The 22939-nt window shown below is 37.8% G+C and overlaps 1 protein-coding gene and 1 long non-coding RNA gene across 3 annotated transcripts in view; one reads left to right on the top strand and one right to left on the bottom strand.

Moving 5' to 3' along the window:
- Positions 1–22939, bottom strand: part of MYBPC1 (myosin binding protein C1) — a 93853-nt gene that overhangs the window by 39890 nt on the left and 31024 nt on the right. The window contains exons 1-12 of one of the 2 annotated variants that reach the window (XM_054719407.1): positions 21478–21511; positions 21004–21032; positions 20532–20567; positions 18828–18938; positions 15538–15686; positions 15091–15208; positions 13573–13624; positions 10988–11044; positions 5693–5862; positions 3800–3932; positions 2147–2271; positions 1102–1207 (exon numbers count right to left, since the gene is read on the bottom strand). In XM_054719407.1, coding sequence (XP_054575382.1) covers positions 1102–1207; positions 2147–2271; positions 3800–3932; positions 5693–5862; positions 10988–11044; positions 13573–13624; positions 15091–15208; positions 15538–15686; positions 18828–18938; positions 20532–20567; positions 21004–21010 — 1064 coding nt within the window. In that variant the 5' untranslated portion in view covers positions 21011–21032; positions 21478–21511. Of the gene's footprint in view, positions 1–1101; positions 1208–2146; positions 2272–3799; positions 3933–5692; positions 5863–10987; positions 11045–13572; positions 13625–15090; positions 15209–15537; positions 15687–18827; positions 18939–20531; positions 20568–21003; positions 21033–21477; positions 21517–22939 lie in introns of those variants that run through there. The other variant, XM_054719408.1, reaches the window with a different exon arrangement.
- LOC129149842 (uncharacterized) lies at positions 5504–20880 on the top strand. The gene is made up of 3 exons (XR_008556664.1): positions 5504–5567; positions 18805–18917; positions 20551–20880. It is a non-coding gene; the product is annotated as an uncharacterized LOC129149842 (long non-coding RNA).

The following is a 22939-nucleotide window of genomic DNA, read 5'->3' as shown; positions in this document are numbered from 1 at the left end:
GATTAAAATGTTCTATAAATGACCCTTCAAGAGATGGGCCTTATTGTTTTCCCCATATCCCAGTGTTTTGTAGAATATTTGTCAAGACACCAGACATTCAAGAACTATTTAATGAATTAAAGAATGTATAAATCAATCTATCAGTAAATTATTATTATGACAAATGTTGTCTGAAAAACTACATGAAAAGAACATAAGCTCCCTCTTTCCATTCAAGATCAAACAGATGAATATGCTAAGAGCAGATATTACCCATGTTTGGGCCTTTGACGTACACTAGTGAGTATAATGGTTTAATACATTTTATTATTCTAGATTAGAATGAACAATCGACTCTGTGCCAATTACTACAGACTCCGGCCGTGTAATTTACTATACTTCCCAACAAAGCATTTTAATTTAGGATTAAATTAAATATTTCCATCTGACAAAAAAAGGTTTTATTTTTTAAAGTAATTGGTGATTTTTTAGTCTAAAATATTTTTCTGAGGCACTATAACAATAAAATGCTTAGGAATAAAAATTTTTTAAAGTATATATTCCATGTAAGTTGCCAGCATGGTATAGTGAGAGGAAGCATGGTATGGAGGTGAAGAGCATCTATTGTCTTTGGGGCTGAACATACCTAGCAACCTTGAACCTACATCCCTACTTCCCTACATCCTTACCAATACAGCTTTTCAGATCTTTTTCAGTTTCATAAGTAAAAATCAAAACAGTATCTTAGTATAGTTTTAGTTACCATTTATACTAACACGAATGAGACTGGATTCTTTTCATATCTGTAAAAACAATTTCCTATTCTCCAATCTATGAAGGTACTTTTTTGTGTGTCTACTAAAAATGAACAGACCTCATAAAAGATATTTAGCCGAAACCGGTTTGGCTCAATGGATTGAGCGTTGGTCTGGGGACTGAAAGGTCCCAGGTTCGATTCCGGTCAAGGGCATGTACATTGGTTGCGGGCACATCCCTGGTAGGGGGTGTGCAGGAGGCAGCTGGTCGATGATTCTCTCTCATCGATGTTTCTAGCTCTCTATCCCTCTCCCTTCCTCTCTGTAAAAAATCAATAAAATATATTTTAAAAAAAAAGATATTTACCATTTTACATTTGCATCATCTTCAGACACCTCACATTCTAATTCCACTCTCTCCCCACAGTAAGCATTTGTATCTTCCAGCTGCTTGGTCACCATAATTGGAGGCTCTAGTGTGAAAACAAGAGAGAATCAGAATCATTAAATGTCCCAAACCTGCCTCACAACCCCAAACTTATTCACAGATGAAAAACCAGAAGTAAGAAAGTATCATACCACAGAGTTATGGTTAGTTTGATGGTGGTAGATAGTAGGTGGGGTATTTATGACTTTTCTTGGCAAAATAAATAGCTGACAACCCTGAGTAAATTTTCCCAGAACTCATCAAATCAAATAAATGATTGTTCTAGAGAGCAGACAAAATGTATCAAACATCATTTTTGCTGTGGGGAAGGGGGAGGATGGACAAATAAGATACCAGTTGGTAGACATTTCTGATGAAGAAGAACCTTTAAGATTAAAATTCTTCAATTCTGGCTCTAGATGGGTGATAGAGAGCGCAGAATTGTCTTAAAGGGGGGTCTCACAAAAATAAAAATAAGTGGTGGCTGGCTTCACGACAACATCTGGCTCTTTTCACGATATCTTAGGAAATGATTCTCTTTAGAGCCCTCAGTGCCAACCACTGATGCCCCTTTAGTTATGAAGCTGGGTTCAAGAGAAATCTATTTTTTTTTACCAGCTGAGCATGCGAGATGAGGATTATTTTGTAGACTTCATTGGTTTCAGAAGGTATAACTAGAATAATTATTTTGTAAAATACTGCTTGCTTGTGTCAAAACCTATAGGCATTTGTACTCAGCAGTTTTTTCTTTCCTTGGCTTTTCTAGTCTTCAATGAAACTGAAGATTAATTAGGATATACATTAACTGCCAGGGTAGAATAGCTTCAATACAGAGCCAATCGAGCATCCAAACTAAACCATCTCTAGAGACGCTACTTAGTTCTGTTGTGGAGCTCAAGACCTCACCTCATCACTTTCACTTTAATTACTACCCCAGAGAGACAGCCATGGCTCTTGATGACTACAGTAAGAGATTTCACTTTACCTCTCACAAAGAGCTCAGTGGAACATTTCTCATCGCCAGCCGTCACATAATACTCCGAATCATCTGTTAGCCCACAGTTATTGATAAACATAATTCTTTCACATCCTTTATGTTCAAAGATGTATCTATTTTAAATAGGAGGAAGATAGAGTCCATAAACCTGATTTTATTCTTTTTTTTTCTTGCCAGAAAATTTGGCTTATAATTTGGTAATGCTTGAAAGACAGGGATATAATTTTGATCTGCCATTTATGAAGCATATCTTACATAGTTTACTGAACAGCAAACATGAAACCACTTTTTATCTTTATAACACATGTAATTTATATGCATACTTATATATTAATATTTAATTTCAGTAATTTTCTTCTATATAATGTTTTTATTTCAAATATAAATCAGTGCTCACATATTTTCTATTTAATATTTTAACCCATTTTTGGAAAATAGGGTTGTCTGAGGTAGTCAGAGAGATTGTCAACTTTGTACATTTTTTTAAATGACCAATTTATTTACTTTGTAGAGGGACAGAGCCTTGATCTTATTCACTGATTCATTGATTCCACTCCTTGCCTAGTCCAGTGACACAGACTTTTGGGGCAAATAAATGATTACACAATTTAAGCAATAATATGAACTTAATCATTAATATAGACAGTAATTCTATAGAATGTGATTTTCTCTTAAATGAGCTTAAGAACTTGTGTTATCAGATCACAGTTACCATCTAGTAAGAAAGAACTTGGGTATTTGGAAACAAAAAAACTAAAAGCCAAGAAGACTGCCCAATTTCATTATCTATGATTTGGATTATAGGATGAGTAGAGTAGGGCATTAAAACAGACTACAGAAAAACATTTCATTTGGAAAATTCTCAAATTGAAGACTTTGAGAATAAAACACTAAACATTTTCTAGACTAAGATAACCAAGTAAAATTATGTTTTTGGTAAATTCAGGCCACCTTCAAGAGGTTTTTATCAGGTACAAATTATCATCACAGTCACTCTGTAGGCATGACTACATTAAGAAATCGGAAGCCACCTAATTGTCCTACGGAAGTGACACATTTTTAGGATTAAAGTCTTTTATAGACGTGCATGTGGCTCCTATTAACTTAAAAAAATGTATTGGAGTTGGAAATATCTCGGGCTGACAAGGATCACTGTAAATCAGTGTCATAATAGACCAGTGATACCATCAGACATCAGGGATTAGTCTGTCTCCTTCATTTGGGAGAGGGCCAAGCAATAATAAAACGCAGGCTTTAGATGCTACTCTGGAAAAACAAAAGTTATCTGGGACTCCCAGCTGGTATATCAAATATGTATTTCAAATATTTTCAAGCTTTTATTTAAAAAAATTGAGAGAAGTTTGGTAATGCCCTGATATAATCACATATAACTTGTAGTGATAAAAACCATAATTAGGAGTCAGCTGAAATAGCTTGTATAGAATTAAATCTTAAACAAGGTTTAATTCATACAGCACTATAATTTCAATGGTTCCAAAATACATGAAAAGTTTTTACTCTCCCTCTATATAATCTTGCTTTGTAAAGGTTAAATAAAAAGTGCTGTTATTCATAGAAAATTAAGTCAAACTACTGTTTGATTGATATAGTTATCACTGATTATTTGTAAAGTTCACTTACTTTGTACTGGGTCGAATTTCTTGACCATTTTTATACCATTTCACCTCCAACTTTGGATCTGCCAATTCCACAACAAACCTTACCCTGCCTCCTTTATCAACCTGATATGCAGGATCAAGAATTTTTGCAAAAGCTAGTAGAGAGAAGAAGCAAAACTATGTTAATATGCATACACGTATGCTATGAATTTAAATAGTCAATATATGTATGAGAACCCAAAACAAAATGAAAAATTAAGACTCAGAGAAGAAAAAAATTAGAAATCTTACAAATTATCCTTTGTATTTTAGAATTCTGGGCTGATTTACATACAATAAAATAGTTTATAAAGTTTAAAGAGAATCCATATGTTTTTGGAAGAAACGTAAGAAAGGAATTACTGAAGAGGCTTTAAAAATGATTGTCCTAATCCTTCAGGGGTTGTATAATATAAAGCACCCAAATGAAATTGAATTTAAAGAATATTTTTATCCGCCTAGTATACTAATAATTACTGTCAGGATTATTGGTATTACCTTAGTATGTCTTCTATGTCACAGATAGTTTTTTTAAAATCTAGAATTTGTGAGATAAATTCAATGACTCATAAGATTAAATTGAATGCCTTTGACTAATTGAAATAGGCTTATCAGATATTTTTGTACTATGGATACTTGTCCAAATACTGGCACATTAAAAACTCCTCTTACAGGGTTTCAAAAAATTTAAATAACATAGAACATAGTGGTTCTTTAAAATATTGTCTTTGAAAGGTCCTAAACAAAGGTAGTTAACCTTTTTAAAAGTCCGTATGTTTTACGATTTTAAAGATAATACTTCTCATTTTAACAGTTTGTGAAATACCTTTAAGTGTGGAATGCCTCAAGAAGTTGTCATGCTTGCATTTCCATCATTCCAACTTTATTATACTACTTCTCAAACAAGCTCACGTCCTCATATTTTAGCAAGATAAAATACATATTAGCTTTAAAAAAGTTATCTATCACATACCTCGAGACATCAATTCAGAGCTAAGTGACAAGTATAAGAAAGGCTGGTGTGTCAGACACCTCTCAGACATAAAACTTCGGGGGTCCGAGAGAGTGAAGTCTGAGAATGGCCGAGTTAGTAAACAAAACAGAAACAAACCACTTCCATATTTCTGTGGGGCCATTTCTCAGCCAATTTAACAGGGAGAAATAAAGGGCAGATTTTTAAAAGGAGGTGGTGAGATTCTTTAAATTCTGTTTGAACATTAACAAACAATAAACAAGAATTGGATTCATATGTTAAGCCTGCTGTGTCATAAACCATAACTGACGGTGACCAAGTATAGGAAACTATTGAAGAACTAATGATCAATTTAAAACGTATTTCTTCTTTTAGTTTTAATTTCAACGTCTTATAGTATTTTTTTAAAAACCAGAGGAACTGCATCCACTTTAGGTCACCAGGGAGCAGCATAGCTATTTCACAAAACACGCTGATAACCTTACTGGCTGTGAGAAGTGAATTGACAAGAACGTGATGGTAAAACAAAGAGACATCGAATCTGCTCTGCCTAAACGAGAGTGAAGGACTAGAGAGTGAGGGAGATGTGGAGGCTGGAGAAAGGGGCCGCTGGGAAATTATCAGTGACACATTGGGAATATTTAATATTCTATTATATGCAATACGTGGCAGCATTTTAATGTAATTCTTCTGTTACCCTTACACCTTCAGGAGCTTGTCAACTACCTACTTAGTCAGTGCTGTGCGGGGCAGTGAACTAGTCCACCTGGAGCCGAAGGTAATCAAGAGAAGCGTTAACTCCTGCAAAGCCCACCCCATCCAGTCCCCCCTCAAACCCAGGGGGAGAGAGGAAGGGTCTCGGGCAGGGGTTCCCCCGGCGGCCACGCCCCCGAGCGGGCTCACCTGCGCTCTTCTTCTCCACCCTGCGCATGCGCTTGAGCCGCTTGAGCATCCCGCGCAGGTCGGTGATGCCGTACTGGAAGGCGATCTTCTCGTACTCGTTGGGGTTCGCATTTTTCAGCAGCTCCCACACGTCTATCTCGGGCTCTTCATCCTGCTGCTGCTTCACCTCCCTAACCGGGGAGAACCATTGCTTGGTTTAGCAGCTGCTCACTGGCCCTTAACGACCGGGAAGGATTTTTCGGTTCAGTGCAGAAAGCTCTGTTTAGCGGCTGAGCACTTAAAGCTGAGAAGAAAGTCTAGGGCTTTGCTTGAAGTTCAAGATCAGATAGGTGCACTTAGAGGAACACTCGTTTTCCTAGTGCAAAGCCCATGGGCCGGGGGTGGAGGGTGGGGGGCTGGGGGCGGACTGGAGGCTATCAGAAAATAGCCTGAAGGCATTTTTACTGATTTTTTTTCCACTTGAAAAGCCTAGAAGGTGAGATTTGAGGAATTTAAGACCAGTGTTCATCCAGGATATGGTTATTGAAAAAAGTAGATTAAGAACTAGAAGTTTTAAACATTGGTTTATGAGGGGAAAAGGCTCTCTCCCTTCATTGGTGTACACGCCCTACCTATCTATCTATATATGAAGACAGTACACATATAGTACACACACCTTTGGATTTTGCAAATAGCGTGTTTCTTACCATATTAATCATTTTTTGCTATTTTTTTTTAATGCAAAAAATATTTGAAGTTGCCACGTTTTATTTTATTTTTGGTTGGTTGGTTTTTTGTCTGATTTTTGTGGATACATATGATTTTGAAAAGAATTGTTTTCTAAATTGTCAGGGGAAGGAGAACGAGGCCAATTATTATTTTAAAGGACTGTCTTGAAATTTTTAGGACAGGCTTGGTATGAGTTATGAAGATATAAATGTTAAACTTTAAAGCAAATGGTTAAGGGTTGCATGAACAAGGGGATAGTAACTTCTTAATGTAATTGTCAAAATTATGACTCAAAACTTTGATTACTGACTATAGAACATATAGAACATGTAAAGAACATATACAACTAAAGAATATTTGATTTAAAGAACATATACAACTAAAGAATATTTACTTATCTGCCCTTGTTTTAAAAAACAAATAAAAACTTGAAATAAAAACTCAGGAATAAACACTCTTTAGGAAAAGATCTTTAGGATAAATGCAAAATATAATTTCAATGGATTTCCTTCATTGGCTAAATCATCCTGATTTTGTTGACATTTAATTGACTTTTTTATCAGATTAATTAGGAAATGTTACAGTGACTACTTACTGTGAATAATGCTGGTTTGGATATGATTTTCCAGGAAAACTGGTCAACACATCTTAAACATCAATGTGAAAACAGATTCATGCTATATGTTAGCAAATGATGGATTACATATGTTTGCATTGTCACATGAATCACACTTGTTTCAGTGTCTTGGGGAAATGCTGGATTGCAATTATGGGAATGGGAGGAGAATACAAATATTAAATTAGAGTTTAGGGTGATGTTAGGCAAGGATGACTTCTGAATATCTAATTTCCATTGTCATGTAAGTCACTTTATCTAGAGGCAGAGGATGCTGAGGCTAATCTAGAAAGTGGAAGGGAGTGAGGGTCACTGGTCCATCAGTAACCTTTGTGGAAAGGACTAGAAAACACTACTAGAAAAAGCGTGCCTCTTAAAAACACAAGTATTATTATGTTCATCTCACTGAAATAACACTCTCTATTAACCTGGGGACATTGAAATGTTTGGGAAATTGTACTGATGTTGGAATATTAGTAATAATTTGCCAGATCTACTAAATCTACTGCCTGAAAGCAGTCTAAATTTCAAATTTGTCTTTTAAATATTTTGTAGGAAGTCTGGAAGAATTGCAATTCAAATGCATATATATATATATATATATTCTGTGTGGGTATTCCTGCAATCCACTTTATTAATGCTCTGTTTTTGTCACATTCCAGCCTCAATATAGTCCCCAAACTATAAAATTGTGCCATGATACGCTGGGTTAAATTTGTATTTCAGCCAAGAAGAATTAGATACATATACATTTCATGTATCCTCCTGACACTGGCGAAAGGATTTAAAATAGCAAACTATGTTGAAATAGCTAAAAAGAGGCACAAGTGAAACACTGAGGCATGCCTAGATCCATGAGGTGAATATTGATATGATGAAAGCCAGTATTAAAGATCGTTTTCCAGGTGATTTCTTAAGTTTTGTTGGCAGATTAATAAAATCAATCCTCACCATCTTTTTCCATTAAAACACCAAAATATACCTCACTCTGCCACATTTTTAATTTTATCAAATTTTGTGTGCAAACACCGATGACCTCTTGCCTATTCCTTCCTTTTCTATCACTTAACTGAATCCCAAACTGCAAGATTGAAGTATTTCTCATTTTGTACTGGATTGTGAGATCAAGACTCCCATCTGTAGCATTTCCTTAACTCATCCAGAACATATCTTTTCTTAACATATGTGGCTGCAGATAGCCCTACCTGTATGGCTGCATTAATTTATAGTAGGGAGAAAAATTCAAATTTCTATAGGCACTCCTGATTCCTTTCCAAGCACCGGGATCAACCTATATAACATTCACAGTACTTTCATCTACATCAAAATTTCTATAACTTGATGATCCTAGAGAAGTACAAAGCAGTTATAGAAATTTTATGTAGAATAAAACTTTCAAGTATTTATATAGGTCAATACCCATAACAAGATGCTACCTAAAAGATTTACTCAGGGCAGGGATATCTTTTGTTGTATGGAGATGTTGGTTATAATGATATATATTCAGATAGCAGTTTTGCCGCAGACTCTTAGAGTAGAAATGGTAACCACGTGTCATTACCACAATGAAAACATATGCAATTCACAAGTTAGTAGAAAAACACAATGATTTGTAAAGTTATATTGATGGATTAGTATAGTATATTAAATGAATATTGTCTTATGTTAACAGCAATCTATTTATGAGTCAAAATCATAATTAGGGGATGTAAAGAAAATGAGACATGTTGGCTGCCCATATTTTCTAGTAATTTTTTTCCTTAGTCATTTTCACCATTAGATGATTTCTTTTACTCTGCAAATGGGTAGATCTAGTCTGTTCTTTTTTCTTTTGTCTTTTTACCCAGAGTGTGACAATTACTAATCTACTGTATCATGTTTTGATTGGCTGATTGATATGTATACAAATATAAACTCTTCAAGGGAAAATGTCACATTTTTGGTGGAAATGAATATTCAACACCTACTGTGAGCCATGCCTTTTACATTTAATTCTCACAATAATTCTATTAAGTAGTTTTTATTCGCCACATTTACATATATGGAAACCAAGTCTCAGAGAGGACATATAATTTGACTGAAGTCACGTAATCAGTAAATGGTAGAGTTGAAACTCAAGTCCATGTTTTTCCCTCCCACAAATATGTATTCTTCCCTTTCTGTGTGCCAGGCACTGGAAGACACTAGATTTCTTTTCCTCACATCACCTGTAGCATTATATCTATACAAAGAAAACAGTATTTTGCTCGTTGAGTAAATGTTTGCAGGGGAAAAACCTTTCTTGTCTTCATAAAGTGTCAATTTGTGTTACTAATTGAAGCATCAATTTGAAGTGTCCAAAGGAGGAAAGATGATTTGATACTGCCAATGTATATTGAATGGCTAATATCCATTGGTAATTAATAAATTGCACATTTTAATATTTCTGTTCTCATCCTAAATGTTTAGAGCTGGGGTGAATTTTTCATTCATTGGAACTTGAATAAAGGCATCAAACTAAACTGAGATATCCCAGTTTTTGTTTTTTTTATCATTTGTTGTCAAGCATATTTGTACTTGTGTTCCTTTAATAACCATAGCAAGCATTAAAAGGAATAAAAAGTGAACCTAAAAAGTTAAATGAAAACTGATATCAATATTATATATCATCAATTTAGACTTGTAGTTTTACTGTTAACTTACAAATTTACTAGATAAATACAATCCCAGAAAATATCAATTTCTTCTTGTTTCTGCACTAAATATCTGGATATGTTTAACTTTATATATAACAAATATAATATTACTTATGATATGGCACATTATATGCAACTGTATAGACAGAAATATAAAATCATTATATGCTATATATCCATAATGAAGTTGTACAAATTTTATTGTAAAAGAGAACAATGTTAACAGGGTGTGATAATGCTAAATATTTATTTCTATTTTACTACCATATTTTATTTCTTTTTAAATGAACATTTTTTGACATTTAAACAACTCTGAAAGAAAGATGTATCTTATAATCAAAAGTATGTCATGCCGAAACCGGTTTGGCTCAGTGGATAGAGCATCAGCCTACGGACTGAAAGTTCCCAGGTTCGATTCCGGGCAAGGGCATGTACCTTGGTTGTGGGCACATCCCCAGTAGGGGGTGTGCAAGAGGCAGCTGATCGATGTTCCTCTCTCATCGATGTTTCTAACTCTCTATCCCTCTCTCTTCCTCTCTGTAAAAAAATCAATAAAATATATATTTTTTAAAAAGTATGTCATACTAAACTATTTGGAGCAATTTTTTATTGCTCAGTGATTTATAAAATACAGGTATGTCTTAAAATGGATGGTGTCTTAGATTTGATGAAATACAGTAAATAATAAATGCTATATTAAAGTAGGTGTGCCTTCAAAATATATATGTATTTTATATATATAATATGTGTATATTATATGTGTGTGTGTGTATATATATATGTATGTATGTGTATGTGTATATATATATATATATATATATATATATATATATATATATATATCTGCATAGACTTCTACCAAAATTGTGAAATTGATTTGATTTTTCAGTCAAATATCAAAGGCAGGAGAATGGAAGCTTTATTCCGGCATCATAGGGAATCATGGTTGAAATGAGAGAAATTAGAGGTTTTTAGGTATTTAAGTCTTCTGTCTCAGTTTTCAATCTCTTCATCCCCGACTAAGAGAATATGCAAAGACTCATAAAACATTTAAGAAGAAAATATAACAGCACCAGCTAAAACCTTAAACAGATTAGTATGCTAAAACCTTGATCAGATTAGTATGCAGTTGTTTCTCTGTCTCTTTCTTAGTTGACTCTGTTATGTTCTAGAAGCAAAACACGTTTTAAGAAATAAGAAATTCTTTGAAACACATCTACTTTAAACTTGACTTCTCTGAGTGGGTATCTAAAAATTTCCAGGCCACAGCTCCTCACTCCATCACTTGGTTCTCACCTACGTTTCAGGAGACCACTAAAGTCAAGTTCCCCTGCATCCTCTTGACCTTCTCCACTGTCATTAACGAAAGAAAAGCAAATCTGGGTTTAGTGCTGAGACACATACACAACAGTTTCCCCCAAACACTCTACGTATAATGTATATGCAATTTTGTTCCAGCACACAAGTCCTGGGACTAAATCAACACAAACTATTCCTTTTCACACAAGTGACATTGAAAACTTTTTGGAGTATGTAACTTGTGGAAAAGTAAACATGAAGAGACACAGTTTTGTAGATTGCATATATAAAACGGCTCAGATTTGTGTTAAAATGGAGTAACACAAATGCAATGAAGCCAAACAACACAAAGTACTTTGTTTTTGCAAGTTGGGGGATCTGGAAACATACCCGTGTAAAAAGCAAAGGACTTTTGCTGATCTCTGTCACTTGTGTCAAACAGAGATTGACTTGGAGGACGAAGTGTACCAGTGTCAAATATATATAAGTGCAAAGCTTATATTCAAAGGTAACCTCTTTGTGTCCATCAATAGATGAATCAGATAATGTGATACCGACATAACGTAAGAATGGAGCTAGTGCAAAGCTTTGTAAAAGATACATTCCTGCCCTAGCCAGTTTGGCTCAATGCATAGAGCATCAGCCTGAGCACCAAAGGGTCTCGGGTTCCATTCTGTACCTTGGTTGCAGGCTCCTCCCCGGCCCGGGCCCTGGTCTGGGTGTGTGCAGGAGGCAACCAATGTTTCTCTCACATCGATGTTCTATCTTTCCCTCTCTCTTCCACTTTCTCTAAAAATCAATGGAAAAATATCCTCGGGTGAGTATTAACAAAAAAAAAAATAAAAAATAAATAAAAGTTGAATTCCTTTCTGTTTTAAAGGGAAATAAGTATAAGCTTTTAATTTTCTTTTCAAATGAATTTTTCAAAAATTTAACTTTGAAATGTTGATGAGCCTCCAACAGGGACTTTTTAAAAGTGCTTTTCTATAGAGAAATACATCTTAAATTAGGCATGCAGCCATCTTTGATTTCTTATGAACTCTAAATAGAAGCTATGGAGCTTACACTTAAATGGCACTACATACTTGCTTGCATGTTTAATTTTTTAATAAATATTTTGTTTCCTGCTCTTTACAAATGTTAGCTATGATTCCTAAGGGGAGTCTGCAGGTTTAAAAACTGTGTATAACATATAAGTCATATGAATTGAAGTCCAAAAATGTATTTTTAAAAGTTCTTTAATTGTGTGTATTTGGAGAATTTTGTGTATTTTGAAATAAACACATCTCTATTCCTTTAAAGCACAAAATTTGGTAAAATATACCAATTGTACATGGTATGAGCAGAGTGTCAGACCTCTGCATTTGCTGGACCTGGCAAGGAGGAAGGAAACGAACAGGATTTGAAAGTTAATGACTTTTTAAAAAATGCCAATTGACTGATCATGTAATATTAAATATCTTTTAAAGTAATTAAAATTTTCATTTGATTATAATTTAGGAAGAAAAATATGCCTTTTATCAGCAGACTAACTCATTGTTTTATAATAGTTTGGGATGACTTTCCTTGTTAAATAAAACTGTATGTACCTTTAGTTGTATGAAGAACAAAACCTTCTCATTAAGGAATTTATATTATGGAAATATCAGGTACTGAAAGTAAAATAATAGCAGGAAAGGGCTAGTTATACTTGTAATAGATTAGAAATTTTCTTTTCATTTTTCTTTCTTGACCCCTGATTTTTCAGCCTTGCCAGTTGGGAAATAAATCAAGTAGGTATTTGTATTTAACTTTTTTACAGTGGTTTTTATTCCAGCAGACTCAGTGGTCTTTCATTTAGGATAATCCAATATTTAAATAGTGTTAGCTTTAGTAAGTAGCTACTTAATTGTGGTTTTCTGTGATTTAATAGCTCCATAAGTGATTTCTAGATGAAAAGCAATATGTTTTCTGACATTACTTAACTGTTTCTACATAAGATGTATATCTTTATGTATTTATCTTTTTTGGCCATTTGGTGGGAAATAATGCAATTAAGGAAGAAGGCACATATGAACAGATTGAAAGTATGTTTTTATAAGGCAACTGTGAAACCTGCCAAAATGGGAGCTTCACTATTAACAAGAATATTCTTAAGAATAACCCATAAGCTCTGGCCTGTGTGGCTCAGTTGTTTGGAGTGTTGACCCCGTACACTGAAGGGTCGCGGGCTGGATTCCCAGTCCTGGCACATTACCTAGGTTGCGGGTTCGGTCCCTGGATAGGATGCATATGAGAGGAAACCAATCGATGTTTCTCTTTCACATCGATGTTTCTCTCTCTTCTCTCTCTAAAATTGATACATGTGTCCTCGGTTGAGGATTTTTTTTAAAAAAAAGCATGATCAGTATATACTCGATTTGGCCTTAAGCCCATGGCTTTTCTAGAACGCTAACTTTGAATATATGGCATGTTTAACTATAGTGGGGAAAAAAAAAGTTCTCATTTGAAATTATAGAGGGTGGAGGAAGAGAAAGTGCATTTTTAAAATCCTCCACTTTCATGTTGTACAAAAGCTACGTTGAGTCCCCTTTTGAAGTTACCTTCTCTTGAAAGCAGATCTGATGTCAATGTTTGGAGTACTCCCAGTAGATTCTTTGAAAGGAAAGAAAAACAATAAGATAAACACCATTAAGAAGGCAGTTTTGTGTTCAGTCCCTTTCCGGGCTGTGGGGATTCTTCAGAAGGAAGGAAGGCCAGGTGAAGGGGGCATGGCTGCTCCCGGAATGCTGCCGAGATAGCATAACTTTTCCTCCCTCACCCAGAACCAACGTTACCGCAGCCCATGGCCATCCCACCTGCCTGCCTGTTAGAATCTCCTGAAGAGCTTCCCAAAGTGCCAGCTTCTTGATCTCCCTGCTGGAGATTTTGATTCACCTGATTAGGGATAGGTACCCAGAAATCAAAATTCTTAAAAAGCCCTTCAGGTGATTCTCAGAGATGCCTGGCTAGATTCTATAACCCCAATGGAGTGGCGCAGGACCAGATTCCCACTCAATACAGAAATCTTGACACCTCCACCCCAGATCATGCAGCCTCTGCTTGACATCTCTTGGGATGGGCATCTCACAACCTTCTGTTGTGTCTACAAAGCTTTAACGACAGAGCTCACTCTAATGTTAAGACAAAATTCACCGTCTCCTAATTTCCACCTTTTGATTCTAATCTGCCTAAGCACTTCTCAAGTGGCCATGGAAAATGGCCTTGTCCTTCTGTGTGATGGTACTTCCTCTATTTACAATGAATCGTATATGCAGGACCTCCTCCATACACACTGAATAGAGAATGATTTCTGGATTCTCCATCCCCCTGGCTACCCTCCTCCAGAAGGGATGCTGGTGGAGTATCGTGCCCAGGGCTCAAGACATTACTCCCGATGCAGATCAGCTAGCATGCTGCAGAGTGGGGTGTCATTTTCTAAACCTAGATTCTATGCCATGTCTAATGGCCTAGTTTTAAATTATGCCAGCTTTGTCTTTTGCAGTGACATCACACTTTGGAATCATCTGAAGTTTATGATCTTTACTGCCAAGTCAACTTTCCCTTTGTGTACTCAGAGAAGTGGTTCCCACCCCCCAAACTACCTGTACACCTTTACATTTATCCCTATTAAATCAGCTCTGGGCGGTACACAGAACATATAAATGAAGAACTTCCATATCTCATCTCTCTCCTTATAAGAGGAATCCTCCCTTCCACCTGGGTATCCTTACATCCTTATGCCATATTAACTTATCCCCAAACCTGAGTGGGAATAAATGGACCCAATGAAACATGTACATTCAGTACAGCATCAGCCCTTATTTGGGAGATTGAAGGGATATAGATAGCATGAACAAGAGATACTTAGCAATAATATCCCCAACTTTCCCTTATAAATTGCCTCATAACTATATAATTCAGCAGGCTTGCTGAAACCATCACAACCCAAAATGCACACTGTTTTAAAGAAAACTTTATTTTCAAAATATCGTTGTATTAAATGGCCTTCTCCTCCATCCCCTCATGCCCCATCAAAAAAAAAAAAAATCACATTTATCCAGATAAGAAGGCTCTCTTACCGCGCACTTCAAGATCGAATGAACAGCTGTCAAACTTATCCTTATAGCTGACCTCACATCTGTAGTTTCCTGCATAGTTCTCTTTGGCCTTGATGATCTGCATCTCGAATGTGTATATCTGCAATGAAATGCATCCGACACATGTCAATCCTACCTGGCAGAAAGATGCCATCACATTTCAGTTTTTTCCCCAACCCTTTAGCACTGTCTTAAAGACACATCTGTATCTGTGGATTCTACGACGATGCTCTCAACAGAGGAGGGGTCCTGTGCTCCGCAGCCCCTGGGCACAGCATGGCAAGCATGCTAAGGGTAGACGCTAGGAACACTAACTCTAGAGAATTCTGTGGGACTGAAATCTCTCAAAGCTGAACATAAAAATGACCTTTTACCCACCCCAAAGGAATGAGCTAGCCAGGCCCCTATGCCAGGAGTTCAGGGCCATACCCGAGAGTGCCTTTCGAAGTTTTCCTTCAGCTGGAGGTGCTTCCCAGCTTTGCTGGCCAGGTCCATCCATTTCCCTTTAAACCATTTGACAGTGGGTTTTCTAAGAAGATCTTCAGCCTTGACCTTGGCTATAAAGGTGATATTTTCACCTAGAAAAAGCACAAGTGATTCAGACTGGTTTAAAAATTGTCATTTGGCCCAGCCAGTGCGGCTCTCAGTTGACTGAACATCGTCCTGTGCACCAGGAGGTCACCAGTTCCATTCTCCATCAGGACACATGCCCAAGTTTGGCACTCGATCCCCAGTGGGGGTCATGCAGAAGGCAGCCAATTGATGTTTCTCTCTCTTTCCCTTTCCCTTCCTCTCTCTGAAATCAATAAAAAACTGTCATTTTTAAATGACATTTTTAAAAACTGTCACTTGTTTTGCTCTCAACTGGAAGGAGTTATATGGGACTGCACTGCATACACTCTGATGAGACGGGTGCCCCTAGAATTGTGCAATGAAATGGCCCTGATTATTTTACAAGCACCCTAGAAGGTCTTTAGATTCTCCAACTTGTTCTGCGTTTGAGGTTTATGGAACAAAAAAGGAGCAATGGATTAATTAGTAGAAATAATTTTTAGGGGGGTTGATATTCTATATATGAAATAAAAATGGTGAAAAATTCACAAATGTATGTATACAAATCTATATATACTAGAGGCCCGATGCACAAAATTCGTGCACCGGGGCGGCGGGGGTCAGAGGGAGGGTGTCCCTCAGCCCAGCCTGCACCCTCTTGCAATCCTGGACCCCTTGGAGGATATCTGGCAGTCAGACATCCCTCTCGCAATCCAGGACCACTGGCTCCTAACCGCTCGCCTGCCTGCCTGCCTGATCGCCTGTAACTACTCTGCCTTCCTGCCTCATCACCCCTAACCACTCGCCTGCCTGCCTCATTGCCCCTAACTGCTCACCTGCCTACCTGATTGCCTCTAACCACTCACCTGCCTGATCGCCCCTAACTGCTCGCCTGCCTGCCTCATTGCCCCTAATCGCCTCTGCCTCGGCCCCCACCACCAAGGCTTTGTCTGGAATGTCGTCTGGAAGGTTGTTCGGCTGTCTGGTCTAATTAGCATATTATGCTTTTATTATTATAGATAGTGTATAATTTTTTTTCAAATATTTTTTATTAATCAAGTAATGGGAAGTCTGGAATATGATTATATGAAGCTGATCTTTTTGAAATAAACTTGCCTATCTGTTTGAATTGAAAGATTACTGATAAGATCCTAAGTACATGAAAACTCTAGCTCCTTGGCCAGACCAGCATTTTGGTGTCTTCTGGAAACATGAGGGGCACTGACATTTCCATTTACATGCAGTGTGCTTCTACATTCCCAACCTAAAAGAATATAGGCAACTATAGGCTCATATGCATACTATTTGGTAAGTGTCAAAGACTAGTTCTGATCCCAGTATATTTCTTATAAAAATTTACTTAGTTAAAAATTCCTGGACCCCAAGTTGTTCACTAACTCACCACCCTGTTTATTTCCTTCATGGTACTTAGTTTTTGTGATTTTCTGTTGGTTTAATCTGTTGTTGTCTGCTCCTCCCGTTAAAACTGCAAGTTCTGAGTGCTCACATGTTATACTTAGTGTTCAGAACAGTGTTTTAACAGGTGTGCAATCAGTATTTTTGAATGAGTATCTCAAAGTTGAACCATCTGCTTGACTAGCTTCCTCTGAGATACTACACATTCTGATAGTGTTGTAATCATCTTACAGAATGAGGCGTGTTGTAATGACAGCAAACACTGGCTCAGAGATTTAAGATACACCAAGCATTGTTCAAAGTACTTCACAGGTAGTATCATCCCCACTTGACAAATGAAGAAACCTATTTGTATCCCACCTGGCTCCAGGCTCCAGGCACTGAACTCCTACATACTAAAGTGTACGGAAATGATAACTCACCCTTTTAAGGATTTAATATGAAATACAATGGGATACTATCCTATATAATAAAGAGCTAATTTGCAAATGGCCATCATGCCCTCATGCCATCACACTGTAATGGCTCAGACACTCTATACTGGGGAGAGAGGAATGGGGACCAGCCAGGCACAAATGAGCTTGCAAGAGAGGAATGGGGACCAGCCAGGCTGCGGCCCGGGAGAGGGACAAGCCGCCTGCCCCCTGGTCCTGGGAGCCAGCGGCTGCACCTGCAACAGCGGCCCAGGAGAGGGACAAGCCGCACACCCCATGGTCCCGGGTGCCAGCGGCTGCACCTGCGCCTGCAGCTTGGGAGAGGGACAAGCTGCACGCCCCATGGTACTGGGCGCCAGTGGCTGCATCTGCACCTGCTGCTTGGGAGAGGGACAATCCACATGCCCCATGGTCCCCACAGTCCCGGGCGCCAGGGGCTGGGGCTGTGGTCCAGGAGAGGGACAAGCTGCCCACCCCATGGTCCTAGGCACCAGCGGCTGCATCTGCACCTGTGGCCTGGAGGAGGGACAAGCCGCCTGCCCCACGGTCCTGGGCACCTGCGGCTGCAGCCGGCTTGGGTGAAGCTGGCCCAAGTCCTGGGTGCCTGCGGCCAGACAGAGGGAGGGAAGCCCAGGTACCGGGTGCCTGCAACCAGCCAGAGGAGGGAATCCTGGGTCCCGGGTGCGGGGCGAGGCAGAGGTGGTTAGGGGCTATCAGGCCAACAGGGGAGCAGTTAGGGGCAATTAGTCCAACAGGGAAGCAGTTAGGGGCGATCAGGCAGGCAGAGGTGGTTAGGGACAATCAGGTAGGCCGAGGGGTTGGGGCGATCAGGCAGGTGAGCAGTTAGAAGTCAGTGATCCTGGATTGTGAGAGGCAGTCGGACACCCCCAAGAGGTCCTGGATTGGACAGGGTCCAGGCTGGGCTGAGGGACCCCCCTCCCGTGCATGAATTTTGTGCACCCAGCCTCTAGTTCAGCCATAAAAAGGAAAGGATTTTTGCTACATCATGGATAGACCCAGACACTAAAGGTCACATATTGTATGATTCCATTTATATGAAATATCCAGAATAACAAAATTTATAGAGACAAAGGAGATTAGTGGTTGCCAGAGGCTGAGGGGAGGGAGAATCGGGAGTAACTGCTTAATGGTGGTACAAGGTTTCTGTTTGGGATGACGAAAAGTTTTGGAACTAGATAGAGGTAGTGGTCGTACATTGAGTGTACTAATAGCCAACTTTACAATGGTTGATTTTTTGTTATGTGAATTTCACCTGCATTTTTTTTTTTTTAAGCGGGATTTATGCTTGGCACTCACCAACTTTCACTGTTCCTGTTTGAGGCTTTTCCACGAACAGGATGGATGGCTGAGAATTGGCGTTCTGCTTGTCTTGATCCTCTGTGGCAGGTGATTCTCCAAGAGACCATTCTAATGAGCAGAAAGGAGGAAAAGGATCATTTCAGGGCCAGGTTCTTCAGAGGTAGACTTACCTGGGTTTGTCGTACTCATCATCGTGGAAGCTTGACTTGGTCTAGTCAACCTGGATAAATGTAACACCACTCTTTCCATCCATCTCCCTGCAGTCATCAGAAGAGAGGGACAGGTTCCCATTCTTACATGGATGTTTCTCCCATGATGGGATAAAGGAACATTTTCTAATTCCTAGAAACTAACACTTTTCAGGTAGGGTGTTATTCTATCTTTGTTAGAAGCCATGGTTCCTTTCTTTTCCCATCCTGCCTGACCCTAACAAATAAATAATGGTGAGAAATATAGTAAAGTGCAGTATTCTTAGTATTTTTGCAGGTCACTGACTATGAGGCTATACACATATAACAAAAGAGTTGGATGGGTCAGTTTGCAGGTCAACTGGGAAGAGTGAGACAACCAAGTCTGACCTGATATTTCTAAATGTCTTGCTATTGTATAATTAGACAATTCTATTAGGATCATACAGATGTGGCCATAGTTGGACAATTAAGTAACAGATCATGACCTGCAGGTACAGTTTCAAGGATACTAGGAGCATCCTGAAAGTGGGGGAAAGCTCAGAAAAAAAAAAAAAAAAAAAAAAAAACTCTTTGAGGCTTTCCCATGAAGAGAGAGAACCTGGAAATGAAGTTTATTTTGCATTTTCTAGTTTGCACTCCAGGTTCTTAGCTTGGATTAATCATCAGTCAACTCCAATGAGGGGGGTAGGAGAGAGGATGTAGATATTCCCTCTGTCTTTGAGAGCTGAATTCAGAGAAGTTCAGTTTCAGCTGCTTAAATAGCTGTAAAAAAAATGCTTGGGTTGCCAACTTTACCTGTTAATGCTTCTTGAAAAGAAGAGAATGTAGATTTAGTTATTTTAGTTGTCATGTATCAGTCATGCTCAGTATTTCTATCCACAGAGAACATCATTTTCACAATGAAGTTATGCAATGTAGTCACATGATTACATGATTTTTAATAACAAAGTTGATGTTAAAAATTTATGTTGTGTGTATCTGTGATATTAATAATAATAGTGAATAGTGATCATTCACATTTAGAACATGAGGCAGAAATTTTACTGTTTTTTTCATTTCTATACCTACAAATGCTTGGCCCATAAGAAGCCCATAGTAGGATCATAGTAGGCACTCAACACAAACTTGTTGAATGAATGAATAAATGAATTGTAGCACAGCTGATAGGATGCATCTGTAGGTGTTTTATCAACTATATGTAAAGCTCTATAAAAATGTGAATTATTATCTAACTTCAGCACTCTCCAAGTGTAGATTTTAAAAGTTTCTTAATCTCTCTGTATTTGTCAAATGATAGTTATAATAAAACAAACCAACTTGTGGATTCCTGCATTTGTGTATATGTATCATGCAAAATTAATTGTTTCTTAATACATTAGTTTTCTTGTAAGAAATGTAATGTAATGAAAGATGGCTATCAGAGTTTATCCAAACTGAATAAAACAAAGATTAGAATCAATGCAGCTTCAAAAAATGAGGCCATTAGTGATTGTTCCAGGCGTCTGCTCACCTGAGTCTTTTCTCTCCAGGGCCCGACTACTCAAACCTGAAAGGAAAGCGTGATCTGGATGATGCAAGATGAAAGGGGTGACAATGAAGTGCTGACTGCAACCTCCTTGGATCCCCCAAACCCTTTTCTGATAATAGGGAGAAAGAAACTAGAAGTTGGCTTGGATGGAAAATCAGTAGAGCTTCAACTATGAAAGCATCTCTAAAAAGATGTCTTATTTAAAAAACAATGAGCCCTCGCTGGTTTGGCTCAGTGTATAGAGCATTGGCCTATGGACTGAAGTTCGATTCCAGTCAAAAGCACATGCCCGGGGTTGCGGGCTTGATCCCCAGTAGGGGTCGTGCAGGAGGCAGCCAATCAATGATTCTATCTCATCATTGATGTTTTAGTCTCTCTTTCCCTCTCCCTCTCCCTTTCTGAAATCAATTAAAAAAAATAACAAAAATAAAATCAAATCAATAAGATTGCCCACCTGGCATGGTTCAGTGGTTGAGCCTCGATCTATGAAGCAGAAGGTCACGGTTCAATTCCGGGTCAGGGCAGATGTTTGGGTTGTGGGCTCTATCCCCAGTTGGGGGTGTGCAGGAGGCAGCCAATCAATGATTCTCTCTCATCATTGATGTTTCTATCTCTCTCTCCCTCTCCTTTTCTCTCTAAAACCAATAATAATATTTAAAAAAACAAATAAAAGACAAATATTTTTGCTCCTAAAATTTGTATCCAAGACTTATGAGTCTTATTTATTTCACAAAGGAAGTCTCTTTTTAAAAATGTCCTCGTGTTAAAAAATATATATAAATTTGCCATTAAAGCCATTGTTTTTCCTCTTAGCTCTGGCACCACCTGCTCTGTGCCTTGTCTCATCAAGGTGCTCTGTCTTTTCCTTTACTTCAATTTAATAATAAATTACAAAGTGGGGAACTAGGGGGTTTGGGATCATCCTAACCTGGAGGCAGGAGAAAAGATGGGGAGGCTTCCTCTTCATCTGAAACAAGAAATAGGCACACAAAGTCAAGGAGAAAAGGACTTCATCCCAAGTATCCTGAGGAAAGAGAAATCTGAAAAAGAAGAGGAGAAACTACACAAAACACTTTCAACTGATGAGTAAGCCTTAGAAGACTTGGTACCTGAAAGATTAAATTTGAGTGTTTTGGGCAGAAGAGAAAAATAAATAAAAGGGAGTAAGGTAATCCAAATGAAAGTGTAAATTAAAAATTGGAACTCTATGCAAGCGTTTTGTGTGATTGTAGGTTAGGATGTTAAAATTTTTAACCTTGATGAAATCCACAGCGGAGGTGATTTTTGAGTTCTCATTTTGTAGCTAACATCAATGACAGGCATAATTCATGTACCACGATCATTTGGACACAGACATCAAAGCATATATGTATTGTTTGAGAACTTGTTCCTCCCACCCCGAAAACCTCATGATTAATTTCCCTTTTCTATAGAAAACAAAAGTCAACATTAACTAATATAAATCAATTTGTCATACTTATTAACTTCACCAATAATTATTTTAGAAATTTTATAAGAACTTTATCAAGATTATATTGGTGTTGGTCAATGCTGTATAATTTTAAAAATATTGCCTAGCTGGCGTGGCTCAGTGGTTGAGCATCGATCTATGAACCAAAAGGTCATGGTTCAATTCCTGGTCAGGGGACATGCCCAGGTTGCGGGCTCGATCCCCATGTGGGACTTGGAGGAGGCAGCTGATCAATGATTCTCTCTTCATTTATGTTTCTCTCTCTCTTCCTTCCTCTCTGAAATCAATAAAAATATAATTTAAAAAAGCAAAATAATAAAATAAAATAGGGTTCAGCAAATGCATGCACATGACTGTTAATTATACCAGGTAAAGTGCCTTAAAAGATTCCTTGAGGTAAAATAGCACATTTCTGTATAATTTATTAGAATATTTACAGCAAATAATATTTACTAGCCTGAAATTTCTTTTCTAAGACTGTTAACCAAAGATATCTATTATTACTTTTTACAAAATAATTAAGGTAATAGAGAACCTTAATGTTGTATCTTCAGAACCCACGAGGTGACTTGCTGGGTACTGTGAGAATCAGGATCTTCAGAGGAAGCTTTCTGTGGTCAGAGAAGCTTGGAAGATGTTAGGCTAAATGAAGTTTAATGCTTGTATGCCATTGTACTGTGTGTATGCTTTTGTTAGGGACATCTCAAAGCTGTCAGTGTGCTAATATGCTCCAGCAGTCGGGGTGGAGACAAGAAATGATACAGCAGTTAATATTTCCCAAACTTAGTTCACGTTTGGCTCCTTCTGGAATATCCATGAACATTCCACAAAATTGTACATTTGGGGAAGGATAGGCATTTCTGAGCTATCAGCAGAATTCTATAGTTCAGAAGACTTAGATAATTCAAATTTTACATAA

This window comes from Eptesicus fuscus, chromosome 7 (genome assembly GCF_027574615.1).
Source record: "Eptesicus fuscus isolate TK198812 chromosome 7, DD_ASM_mEF_20220401, whole genome shotgun sequence".
NCBI lineage: Eukaryota > Metazoa > Chordata > Mammalia > Chiroptera > Vespertilionidae > Eptesicus > Eptesicus fuscus.
The sequence above is the reverse complement of the archived record's forward strand: the minus strand, read 5'-3'. Positions and strand labels throughout refer to the sequence as shown.